Source organism: Pinus tabuliformis, chromosome 9 (genome assembly GCF_031772625.1).
Source record: "Pinus tabuliformis cultivar Carrire ecotype Pingquan chromosome 9, CPIR1, whole genome shotgun sequence".
In the NCBI taxonomy this organism is placed as follows: domain Eukaryota; kingdom Viridiplantae; phylum Streptophyta; class Pinopsida; order Pinales; family Pinaceae; genus Pinus; species Pinus tabuliformis.
Window position 1 is genome coordinate 932,138,526 of NC_142307.1, and position 13,682 is coordinate 932,152,207.

The 13,682-nt window shown below is 37.8% G+C and overlaps 1 protein-coding gene across 1 annotated transcript in view; it reads left to right on the plus strand.

Annotated features, from left to right (window-relative positions):
- Positions 1-13,682, plus strand: part of LOC149151816 (N-terminal nucleophile aminohydrolases (Ntn hydrolases) superfamily protein) — a 331,242-nt gene that overhangs the window by 196,237 nt on the left and 121,323 nt on the right. Inside the window, exon 7 of the mRNA XM_089440943.1 lies at positions 7,441-7,601. Coding sequence (XP_089297069.1) covers positions 7,441-7,601 — 161 coding nt within the window. The remainder of the gene's footprint in view (positions 1-7,440; positions 7,602-13,682) is intronic.

Below are 13,682 nucleotides of genomic sequence, written 5' to 3' on the forward strand. Positions count from 1 at the left end.
CCTATATATTTACTAATTGATCAATTGACTAATGGTTTGGAAGTTAGGAAAGCACATTGTCAAGAAAACTGTCTCAACATTTTTGAATCTCTTAATTATACAAACACTTGAAAGACCTTGCTTAACACATGATGACTCAATCCCTTTTTGTTTATAAATGAACTTTAACAATAATTAATTAAAATTTTTGTGCTTAACACATGTTTCTCCTTTTCTAAAATAAAGTAGTACATAGACAAGGGTCCATAATTAACAAATGAAGTAGGAACAAGAGTAAACTCATTAGTAGCAATGGTAATATGTATAACAAAAATAGTGTTTTCATAGGCTTGGCAGTTGTAGATGCTAGAGATAACATTGATAATGGCATTAATCATGTTGATGGTTACGTAAGGTTGAAAGTGGTCAGGTGATCATGGGAGGAAGCATTTGCAAAAGAAAACAATCCAGTTAAAAAGGACAACAACTCAATAGGATACCCCCTAATGATTCTTAAGAAGATGGTGTCTTCAGTGCTAATGGAGCTAATGTTGCATAGGATCTCACCACTCTATTGGATAGACAAGCATTAGATCTCAACATATTTATGGCTTCTATCTTTTTCTTCTCAATCTTGTGCCAAGGTGCCTTCAGTTTACTATAGTTTTAGCTCCATCTTACTAATCTTGTTTTAAAATTCCCTTGACGAGCTTTCTTTTTATCTATCAACTCCCTCCTATGCGTTTATTTAGTATCTTAAATATATTAAGTGTGTCCCTACTTCAGATCTTTGCGCTATCCTTTTATTATGAAAACTTGCAACTCTCTGTCACACGTGACCTACTACCACAGTGTGTGCTATTTCTAGTGATGCTTGTTTTTTTCGAAAAATGCAAAAGGCATTTGGTTATTAAACAATATAAAAACACATTAAGAATTGTACGTCATAAAGCCAAAGGACAAGGATGTAGGTACTCCTTCCTACATAAGTAAGTATGGAAAGCATGTTTGCTTTGGCCTTCCTTTATACCATGCTACCTTTTTCATATGATGTTTCCCTAAGGATCTTTCATCCCGCCACATGATTGTCAGTTGTAGAAGACTTCCACAGTTCTTCCCTTAGCAGCCTTGCATAAGCCCATCCAGATATGATTCAAAAAATAGGAAATGTACATTAAATCAAAATCACCTTTGTGATGGTCTTTCATCATGACATCTTTCTGTTTGCATCAACATCCGACATACATATTGACACATCTCCAAAAGATATATACTGTCAAGGGTCTCTTTCTTTTTTAGACTTCATTAGGGTCTTCATATCTTTCATGGAGATATCATAGTCAAATCTTTTAGTCCTTAGATGTTGATTGCCTCTTCCATAGTTGCATATTTCATGATCTCTTCCTTTCTTTCTTCACACATTTCCTTTCCAGGAACTTCCAATCAGAGTTCCTCCAATTTTTGTCAACCACCTCATATTTCATATGAGGACATATTATGTTGATTTCATCTAGTCGATGTGTGACCCATGCCTTCCTGCATCCTTTCAAAGGAGGAGATCATTTCTTTTGATCATGCTCTTGAGATAGAGCATTTACCCATGTTACTTGCAACCATATGACATGACTCTACATTATCAAATACAAGCATACGTACCTCATTTTCCTTTAGGTCATCTACACTTCCTTCAACAACTTCCTTGATTGAAAGATCTTCAATTACTTCATCTGCTTTACTTCTTTTGAGATCATACCATCCTTCCATGAATTCCTACAAGTTGGAATTCTTGATGAAACACTTCTTTCCTTTTGATTGGTGAACTTTCTGATGAAGATTCCAACAGAGGATCTTGAGTACCCTCATCCAGCAGATGTTTCCTTTTAACTGATGTATGATGAGATTTGTACTAGATGACTTTTTCTTTTTCCATAAGTACCACTTATGCTTCTAATGAGGTTACCAAGAGCTACATCCTTCCATAGGTGACTGCCATAGACTTCTATTTCAGCTATCTGTCATCCTTCTCTATGATGATGTCACGAAGTCTTTCTTTTAATGATTCTATGATGCCATGATGCATCCTCTTATTCTTTCTTAGTGACTCATGATAGTCATATCTTACAACAGAAAACTTGAAACAAAAACTTGAAAAGAACTAGGTGAGGAAGATTATCTCAATCATAGTAGAGATATTTTACTTCCTCCTGGAATTTCTTCTTTTCATCTTCCTCCACTTCTTTGGTAATATCAGCTTCTTCTATACCTCTTTTGTTATTGTCCTTCGTGAGCTTAGGTCAATCTATCTTGTAATGTCCATATTCTTGACATCCATAGCATTGAATCTTACACATGTTCTTCTTCTTTTTCTGAGGACCAAATTTCCCAAATTTTCCTTTTTTCTTTGCCATCATAGCATATGCTTGATTTTGCTCATTTGATCCTATGTTAGTTTTTGCCTTTAGCCTGGTTTCTTCAATCTTGCATAGTGACCATAAATCCCAGAATGGAGAAGCTTCTTTCTCTCCATAAATGCTTGAAGTAAAGTTACCCCAGGGCCCACTCCTTTGGTAGTGCATTTAGTACTACGGTGGTCATCTCTTTGTTACACATTATTTCTCCCAGATCTTGAAGTTGATCCCTTATTTCAGATATCCTCATAAAATATGAGGCTATTCCTTCTTCTTTTGATATCCTTAGCTTGTAGAGTTCTTGCCTTAATGAGATAACTTCTCCTACAGTGCTTACGGAAAACAACTCTACCAGTTTGTCATATATTTCTTTTGAAGTTTCGAGTTTAGATACATATGGGATGAGGGGATCCTTGATGGATTGTATGAGAATTCTTTGAGTCCTTACTTCCCCTTTCATAAACTTTTCAAGTGCTTGAGCATCTTCTTTTGATGGTTTGGTGATTGAGCCTTTGACATGTTCCATGACCTCATTTTTAATGAGATTCAGATTTGTCCTCTTCTTCCATGCAAGAAAGTTTGAAGCCCCAACCAATTTGTTGCTTTCCTTGCAAAAAGACATTTTGATAGATTCAAATGTAGACATAAATATACTTACTTGTGAAGATGCTTCTTCCACTTGCTGCCTCCTTGAATTTGATGATGATATAGATAATAAAGAACTTCTTCTTGATGAAAATAGTTCTCTTCAAGAATGATCCTACACTCCACAAAGAGGGAGATCACTTTAGATCCTTTGATGGTGATGTCCTTGTTGATGATGATCAGTGATGACTTCTTGATGATGTCTTGATGCTTCTTGGATGCTCTTCTTCAATGGTAAGGACCTTGCTTCAACGAAAGGGAGATTGCCTTTGAAGATGATGACAACGTCCTTGATCTTGCTTCTCTTGGATGAGTAGTCTTCAAGATACTTTGATTTGTAGGTCTCCTCAACTTGAGTAGGGTCTTTGTGGTCTTTTGAGGAACCCAAGACTTCTTCTGGTGTAGACTTCTTCTTCGATCTAGGGTTTTTTTTTTACACTTCTTTGTAAATTTTGACTTTTCTTTGATGTCCTTCGAGATTTGATCCTTGAGTGCTTGTGTGTCCCTTGATGAGAAGCCCTTTAATTGATTTGTCACCTTAGCTCTGATACCATGTTGAGAAATCTGGGGATTAGGATTATGAGATTTCTCTTTGATGATAACTGCTTGTGAGTGCTTTTTACTTCTTTAGATTAGGATCTTCTCTTTGCTTAGATTATTATAGTGTTCTTCTTCTTCAAAAAATTACCATGACATAAACAATATATAGATAAGAGACACAGAATGTAGGCGATCAGCCATGGCCAAAACCTCTCCAACTTGAGAGGAAAACCCAAAACAAATTCTTCTTCTTATAAAGACTTCAAATTGATGAATGCCAAGACTAAGACACTTGACACAACAACCTCTCCATGACCAAGTCACAAGATCCTTCTTCATTGCTTCTACTTGCCCAAGTCAACACAAGTCAACCTGCCTTACAACAAATCTCAGCTTCTTTGAAGTTTCAGCCTTCCTCCACAGATCAACAATTCTCGGCTACCTGAAATCTCTGCAAAATCACACATGTGAGCTGAATTATGGACTTTCGTGATGTGCTACTCCTTCGCTTGGCTTGAGGGCTTCTTCTTGATATTTCGGATAGCAAAAATGATGATGTGAAGATCCTTTACTTGGCTTTTGCAAGGGTTGTTGTAACCATACTGTAGAAACCCTAGTTTCTGCTACACATGTGATGAATTGACCCAAAGACAGTCCCAAATTCCTTCGCTCTCATTCTCTTTCTTCTCGCTGGATAAGAGGCTATTCTTATTGTGATTTTCGCACTTCCTTTCTTGTCTTCGATGGTTGACCGAATGCTCTTCAAGGTGGGGTCGAGCTACCCTATATATAGTGGTCTATCCATCAAAAGAAGCTGACTTTACCTTGTGCCTAAGTCGACATGCCCTTCTGGAATCACTTTATTCTCTTTTTGTAGGGCAACTTCAAGGAGGGCTTGTTACAAGGTCTTGGAGGGTTAACAAAATTTCTTTTACAATGAATTACATGCCCAAATGGGTCTTCAAACTTTGACATTAACTCAATAGACTTTATGACATGACGACCAACCCTAAAGGCTCACAATGGGAGCCTCTACTATAAAATTCCTTGAGCATGAAACCCATGACTCAAGTATTACAAAAACAATTTTATTTTCTTCTTTACATCAATTACATAAAATCACAATTACACGTCATTATGAAGACCGAACCTAGTTACACTTTTCAACATTCTGCACGATTGGCATCTATTTGCACTCTTGCATTCACACACATAAGTACTCTAATCGAATTGATAAGTGTCTAGTAAGTTTGACTAATTGCTCTAAGTCACATTGTGAACTTGCTTCTCATTGATATTTATTGGATAATTGGATACATTGTTCATTGTTAAATTGGATGCTATTTCAATTTGTCTGTTGTGTATCTAATTGGCACATTGGTGATTCATTGATTAAATTCTTGAAGATTTCTAATTGTCTTAATGAGCATTGATCTTGTATTGTTTATCACTTGTGCAATTGTCTATTAGCCACATTTTCTGGCACCGTTAAGTTTGAGCACTTCTTCTTGTGGTTGAGATTGTCATTCATCTGTTGTGTAAGTTACTAAGTACTTCATTGTTCATTGAAGATTGTTGTAATTAAGTACTTAAGAGCATTAAGTAATCTCACCTCAATCATATCTTGCATTTGCATATAAGGACTAGTCTCTTGCACTAATTAATTAACTTCCAAGCATCAGCTTGGTCGATAAAGACACAGGCCCACCTTCCTCATCTAGCTTGAGGAGTCTAGAAACTCTTTAGTGGTTAACATGGTGACCTTGGAGTTGTTAGAGCCACAGTCTCTGCAACGCTCTTAGCATCGGGTGGTTAGAACCCCAGAGGAGGTAGCGTTAACCAAGCCTCAACTTTCTTCCCCTTTGTTTCTCTCTCACAACTTACTCTAGGTACTAGCTTCAAAATAATTAAGAGGAAGGACACACTTAGATAGGCATGTAACTTAAAATAAACCAAGATCTTGCATCTCACCTAGGTCATAAGATTTGCATCTCATTTAGGATCGTGAAGCATCCTTAGGCAACAACTATTCATCTGGTGGCTTGGTAAATAATCTGTCTTAAGCGAGTAGTTGACTCCATTTCAAAGGCAATGGTCTTCCATAATAATCTAATCAAATCATTTAACTTGCTAATTCAACCAGGTCTCTAACCCATTCAATTGTGTCTCCTGGACTTGTTGGTTGCCAACAAGTCTCCCATCTTCGCATTTCATAGGGACTGCCCCCATAGTTTGATGTAGGGAGACAACTAGAACGGAGAGGGTGGGGATTCGAGTGACAACCCCCGTCCTGAGCATTGTCGCATCTTGCTTGTATAGTTTGGGTGACAACATGACTTATATTAGATTTTAGTATTGGATTGTTAATATCCAAGGGTGCTTACCTTAAATGACAGGCCTTGCTTTGCTCCTTTAGATATACGAGATTGATCTCATTCTTCTTTCATCCCATATTGGCTAGTGGGTGCATCAAGCGTGATGTGGATATTGGAGATATTCACATGGAAATCTGCATATTGGTTTGACATCATTCCCTTGCTCGAATTCCCAAGATTGGGCTTGCCATACTAGTTCTAGTACTTGGAACATAGGGGTTGTTGCTTCAATCCATGCCTAACAGATTATTATGGATAGGAGCTCATCTCCATATTTTCTCTTATTATTCTCTCGTACTCTATGATTCTGTCGACCTCGAATTTCATGAGAACCTCTTTGGGAGATCTAGATAGCTTCCCATTAGCCTAGTTGGTTCTTCTTAATTCTAGCTGCTTCCCAAATGAGATCATGAAAACTATTGTTTGTGACTTCACAATGGTTGATGGGAATATAGGTTCCCTCTTTGGTTCAAAGATTTATTGAAGACTACTTTGTTTCAGCATTTAGCATTCCAGCCTTGACTAAAGATTTGCTCTTTCCCTTGCAGCAATGTTATCTCTTCTTGTCTTCCTCTTTAGGGATATACTTTATTGCATTGTCTTGGGTTCACCCATTCTAGATTTAACCTCACTTTCATTTTTGTTTGTTACTATGCCATTTGCTTTTGTTCCTTATGGAAGATAATCTCTATGCACTCTTTATCCTGGTATTATTACTTGTAATTTGAGACTCGTTGGCCTCTTTAGTCATTAATGGACATTAATATAATATAATAGAATTTCATTTTATCTCATCTCTAAAAGCTAGCACTGAGTCTCATCCATGTTGGAGGATATTCTAAGTAGAAAAATATTGAATTATAACTAAGTTGTTGTTATACTATAGAATACTTGTAGGAATGTCAAATGTTTTATTGTCCCAATTTCATTCCCCAGAGTCCAAACCATGGACGGTTGGATCGATATATTTATTCTAGTCAACTGTGGCTGCAAAAGTAATTTGAAGTTTCATTCGTAGTCATAGCTATAGAAACAACTTGTGGGCATGTGTTGTAATTGATTCTCTCGAATTTTTTTATAGAAGGTTAAAAAACAGGCCAGAGGTAAGTTGATTGGAGTTTTTTATTCGCAAATAACATTCATTGAGCTTCAAAAAATGTCGTTTTGGATGTAAGTTGTCCTCCACTTATAATCGATCAATACTCAAATTTTTGTGTAGAGCTTCAGAAACCTGATTATAATTTTTACATAGAGAAGTGAACTGAATGTTACATTTGTAGAAAATATATCCTATAATCTTAATGGGTTGTATGATAGATGATGCAACTCATGAAATGCTACTTCAGGTAATTTGCGTTGGTCTAGTGGGCCGTCTTGTATTTGATTCTTTAAATAAATTTGTTCCAAAAGTAACTTTATTGCGTATCTTGTTCTTTAGTGTATATTTTAAGATGATGACATTCTGCTTATTGATTGGGAATTTTCATGGATAGAATGTCAATTGGATGATGATGGCTCAAAGATTGAAAATGGATGTACTCATTTTGCCGAAATGCATGAGGAAGATCACATCATAGACACAGTGGGTGCCATCTGTGTAGATGCATTAGGGAATATAGCTTCAGGGGCATCAAGCGGTGGAGTAGCTATGAAAGTAAGGTTCTTTCTTTGGTATATCTTTTCCTTGTTAATTGCTTGTGGATTAAATTCAAAATTGAACTATTGTTTTCTTGCTTTGATAATATCTAAAGGTATTTACAAGATGAATTTGGTCCCTTTTTAACAAAGCTGTTGGTTTATGCTATTTGGAGTGGTTGTAGTGTATTTAGACAAAGCATTAAGATTGCTAAAATGGAAACTTAATCTTTGCGTTAAACTGTTCTCTATTTGACTTAAGTGATATTCTTTCTTATGGATGGATCCTATGCATCTTTCTGTTGCGTTTTCTCTTCTTCCTTGTTTTGTTTTCTTAGTATACTGTCAATCAAAATTGAAAGATTACAAGAACAAAGCCAACAAAAATAATTTATATCATGTTAATATATTCTGCCTCTATCACTTCAACCTTCAGGAGGAACTTACATGATGCTTCACTGGTCCGTCTCTTTATTTTACTACATAAATGCAAATGAAATTTCAACAGAGAGTTTCAAGTCTCATGGGATAGATTAGTTTGAAAAGGTTTTTTTAGGTCGGTTGATTTGGATCTTTTGTGAAGATGGGCACATATTTTCTTGTTAGTATAAAGATAAGGTGAGCTTTTTGTATTACCATTTCACAACTTGGAACCTTTAGGACATAGTTTGATCGTGTTGTCGATATTAGGATTGAAAGAATACGAGTAATTACTGTCACTTTGCAAATAGTGGTTGGAAGTACATTCAGGATTGATAGTCAGTTCTTCTCTAGGCAAGGGTTCACTGGAAGGCAGTTCTACTTGGTGATTGCAGTTATTTGGTTTGCTTCTCTTTCATTCATATTTGACATTGTTTGAGGATCTCTGCTATATATAGCATTTGGAGTAGCAGGTGTAGGTCTGTTTTTGATAATGAGGTTAGTTCTTTGTTTTCTTTGTATACCATGTGGAGGGATGCGGCATGTAAGCTGTTCTTAGTTAAAGTTTCTTTTTCTTGTTAAGGATGCCAAGTCTCTTGCTGCAGTAGCATATTCTGATTTTATTTCTGCTTTAGTAGCGTCAAGGAAGATGATGTAAGATCCATTGTATATACTCTTTGCCTTTTGTTTTACTAATGCAAATATTTTCTGTATATATAAGACATTTTTTCTGAAAAAAAAGAATACATGTAACAAAAGATTATTACAAGTATATAGTTGAACCCCTAATTTGAAGGAAATTTTGGCATGATCGACTGAAATCCAAGGAAGCCCTGTTGGAAATACTGAGAGGGGGGGTGAATCAGTGTTTCTTTTTCAACTATTGTTTTACCAATTAAAAACATTTATATTCAGAACACAAGATGAACAACAAGAATAAATGATTTTATTAATATAATCTTTGCAGTAAAATAGATACAATATATAAATGGTTGCAATCAGTTGCCAAGCACCAACTTGGACTTTTGTGAGGCTCCAACCTCCAGAGCACCAATTCTATTTTTGTCAAGACAAAAATCTTGGACATAGGAGCACCAACTCCCAAGGACTCCAATCCTTTCAGTTCCTGAGACACCAGTCCCAAGGACACCAATCCTTCCTACTTCTGAGGCATCAACCCCAAGGACTCCAATCCTTCTTACTTCTGAGGCACCAACCCCAAGGGTTCTGACCCAATCTTGTCAAGGCATGTTTGATAGTAATGTTTTGCTCTCAGAACTCTTCTTTACTGAGTTCTGTCTGTTTACAGCTTCATTGTAGTCTCCATGCTACAACATCAATGACAACCAGTCTTCTTATGAAGAAGTCTTTACAACTCTTCATACTGTCCACACAGAGTCTCCAATAGCCTTCATGACCTCTGATAATGTCTCCACACAGCTTTAGTGAGTCTACTATTAGCTGCACTAAGCTCTGCATAAGAACCAACTTTTTGTTCAAGCATCTGTTCTTACTGTCACAGTAAATGCTTCAGCATGACTGCTTTTCTACTGGCTACTTCTTCCTTCAAACAATGTTAGATAAAACTTTATTTATTACATCACAGAATTATTCTTCAGATTGCATTGTGTACTTGATTAATTCTTTCACAAGGTAACACGATTAGTAGAGAAGCTCACCCTTCGAATGCCTCCTGTCCTGTTGGTCCTTCGGCCCTTTTCTGTGCTGCTAGACCCTACAACTGCCTCTGTTTCCTCCAGCTTTTTCAACAACCATCAACTTTGCTTGTTCTTTGTTTTTGTATCTTCCTGATGCCTCTGACCATCGGTTTCCTCTTTTTGTTGGCTCTTTGGCTTCCTTCTCGGTCGCTGTAGTTTCCTCTGCCTCGCTTGATCCTTCGGCTTCCCTCCTTGGTCGCTGTAGTTTCCTCTGCCTATTTGGATTAACCACTGCTTCACGGACACATTAATACATAAGAGCAGACCGTATTACAAAGAAAATGATGCTTATAAACCAATATTAGAGAGAGCCATTTTTTCCTTTAATAATGTTCATACACAGGACTTTACTGTTAACGAAGAGACTGTACCAATCAAGAGGTCCCTGCCTGCCACGTCACCATCGCAATCGCAATTGGCATCGTTCAGGCCTATTGAACTATCGGGAGTGTTTTTTATGCATTTTGGCCTTCAAACCGTGCGCAATACAAATATTCAAATACACAGGAATATATGAAAAACAACCGGCCGAAATGTTAAAGGGCGGACTTCAAAAACTTTACACCCGCATCTATACCTGCATCGGGTCCGTAGTGTAATTGCAATCGGCAGTCGCAACTTCTGGAGGTTCACAACATATATCGCAATCGGCGCTTTGCGAGGTCCGATAGGCGGATGTGATATACAATAAATCAAACTGCAATGTTGCATCGGGTCCGCAACATATATCACAATCGATGCTTTCAAGGGTTCCACCCCTTTGTGTATTGCGATATGCGAGTTCCAATGGGTGGACGCGATGTTATTAAGGGTTGTTGCTATAACCCGTTCGGGTCCGTGTATATACTCCTCCGCTCTTAACCTAACCCATAACTTGATTTCTGCCAATATTATGTTACATCACATTGTAATGGTTCGTGGGTCCATAGTGCACACACACACACACACACACACACACACACACACACATATATGATGTAATGGTCCGTGGGTCCACAGTGCACACACACACACACACACACATATATATCGCAATCGGGGGTTTTGGGTAGTGGCACATAACCGAACCCGCCGATTATCATATCGCCGATATATATATATATACCCCGCCTCTATACTCTGATATATATATATTTTCACCTCCGATAGTGTATATCGATATACATGTAAACTCCGCCTCCGATAGTGTATATCGCATATACCCAATGTTGCACGAAGCGGGAGCGAAGCGGAAGCACGGAAGCGTCATTTTCCAAAAATCTAGGGAGCGAAGCGTCCGCGGAAGCGTCTGCTATATATATATATTTTTTTATATTTTTTTGCATTTATACTCAAAACAAACATCCCAAATACCAAATTAATTGTAGAAGACATGAACGCATGCATATTTTTGCATAAATCAAGATAGATATGGCATCCATGATTCCATTGTAGTTACTAGTATGTACAACAATCATCTATATTCTAGCTATTACAAACATACATCAAATTTTTAAGCATATTATAAAACATAAAACATTTAAGCATATTATAAAACATAAAACATAGAGCATATTATGATTTATCTAGCAAGTGAGCAACTGTCAACATTTGTCATGTCCAAAATTCAAATAATAATGTTTACAAAATATGTCACTTGGTCACCGCCAAGCCAAAAAGGTTCAAAATTCAAATTCACAAGTCTACAAGTCTAATGAGTAATCTATGACAAAAAGAAGTAGATTGTGAATATATCTACTAATCTCTCCTCCTTCCACCATGAATAGAACGTGATGGCGGGCCTCCACGTGGTGGCAATGAAGAAGATGGTCCCTGTGTAAGTCGTGGCACTGGAACTGATGAAGAAGAACCTCCTCTAGTAGAAACCAAGGGACCAGATGGGGGTGGGGGTGGTGGCATATCAACACCCGTGTCATCATCCTAGAATCGCTCAAAAAATTCATGCAAAAAAAAAACACTAGTTAACAAAAAAATTAAAAACATGAATTCTTTATAAGGGAAAATTGGAAAATTCATACCACAATGGACATACCTGGATAAGAGAATCCTCTAATTGCTCTAGTCGCAACACTCCATCCTCCAAATTGGGCTCCTCTGGATTCTTGTCCCAAGTCAACAAGTCTTTATTAGACTTTGCATCTTCACAGTAATGGGACAACAATCGCAAGTTGTAATGAACATAAACCAAGCTCTCTGCCCGGTCTAAATTCAACCTGTTCCTTTTAACACTGTGGATGAAAGAATAAGAGCTCCAACACCTCTCTGCAGAAGAAGTGTTTACCACCTGTGATAGCACCCGCAATGCCAAACTCTGTAGAAGTGGAGTAGGCCCTCCATGCATGTTCCACCACTCAAGAGCAGAAAAATTCTCTCGATCTTGAATTGCATGCATGCTCGAAAATGGACCAGTGCTGCTCGTATAGTTGCTCACGTGTCTCCGTACCAATGCAGCCTCCTCCTCATCAGGGATTAATCTACTCAATGCAGCCATATATTTTTCGTGAACCTCTTTATCTTGGTGTGGTTTTCTCCTGACTCCCCCCCCAGGTGCTGGTTTTGAAAGCCATGATGGATGATAGTATTTAGGTGTCAAAACATATGCTAATGCATGCAATGGAACATTTAGCATATCCCATCGTTTTACCACCTCTTCACGAATATAATTGTACAAGGTGGTATCTCTAGGCTCAACAATGTCTTTAATCTGCCCCAACATGCTATCCATTTGCTCATACACCTCCCCAATTACTGGTCGATCTGAATCTGCAAACTTGATCATGTAATAAATTGGTTTGGTGAATTGCAAAACATATTTAACCTGTGACCAAAAGTAACTGTCAAGAACAGTGTCCTTGACTTCATTAGCACCATCTGTGTCATTGTTAATTTCATCCCATGTTTCAGCACACACCAGATTAGTTAAAGCTTGTCTCACCCTCACTAGCCGCCTAAAGGTGAGGTAATAACTAGCAAATCTTGTCTTTGCAATTTTAAGCAATTGCAACTTGGAGTAAGTGCCATAGAAGTAGTTTACCCTTGTATGCCCTGTGATGAATTTAATGAGCTGCTTCCCTTTCCTGTAAACCTCAGCAATCCACCCACAATCTTTGTGTTTCACAATATCATGCATCAAAAGGTTCAATGTGTGAACCAGGCACCCAGACCAAAAGATGTGTGGATGAGTACGCTCAATAATTTTTCCTGCTAACTTACAATTTGCTGCATTATCTGTGATCACTTGAACCACATTATTCGGACCAACATCTTTGATTGATTTCAATAGGAGATCTGCAATGTTTGGTGCAGTTGCACTGATGGAGGAGGAGTCATGAGATGCAATAAATACTGCACCACTAGAAGAAACACCAAGAACATTTATCAAATGTTGGTTTCTAATATTTGTCCACCCATTTGATACAATGGATACCCCAGAATCCACCCACTCATGTGTAAAACGTGTCAAAGCTCTTTGAACCTTAGCTTTTTCTCTTTCTAATAACACTGTTCTAGCTTTCTCATAGTTGGGGGCCTTGTATCCTTTTGGGGCTTCATTGATGGCCTTTACCATGTCATGCCAATAGGGAGAGCGAAGCACATTGAATGGTACACCGCAAGCACAAAGAAAACGGACTATCTTTCCATCCACATCATCCCTCCCAGCAACATTAAGGAAATCCCCTATTGTTTTTCTACCTCCAGAGGTTGCAAAAGTACCATGAGGAGATGGGCAACTACCAAATTTAGAGGTTGCACTTGATTCAGAATGAGTTTTTTGTTTCTTGTTTTTTCGTTGTGCAGCCATCTCTATTTTGATGTATTTTTGTCTTTGTTCACTTGAAATGTTTGGGCAAATGGTTACCCCCACGGAACCCTTTTTTTCATCACTGTCTAGCACCCCACAAAGATGCCTCCTCAGACGGGTATATGAACCCGTATATGGTTTTCCTCCATGACAACCATGA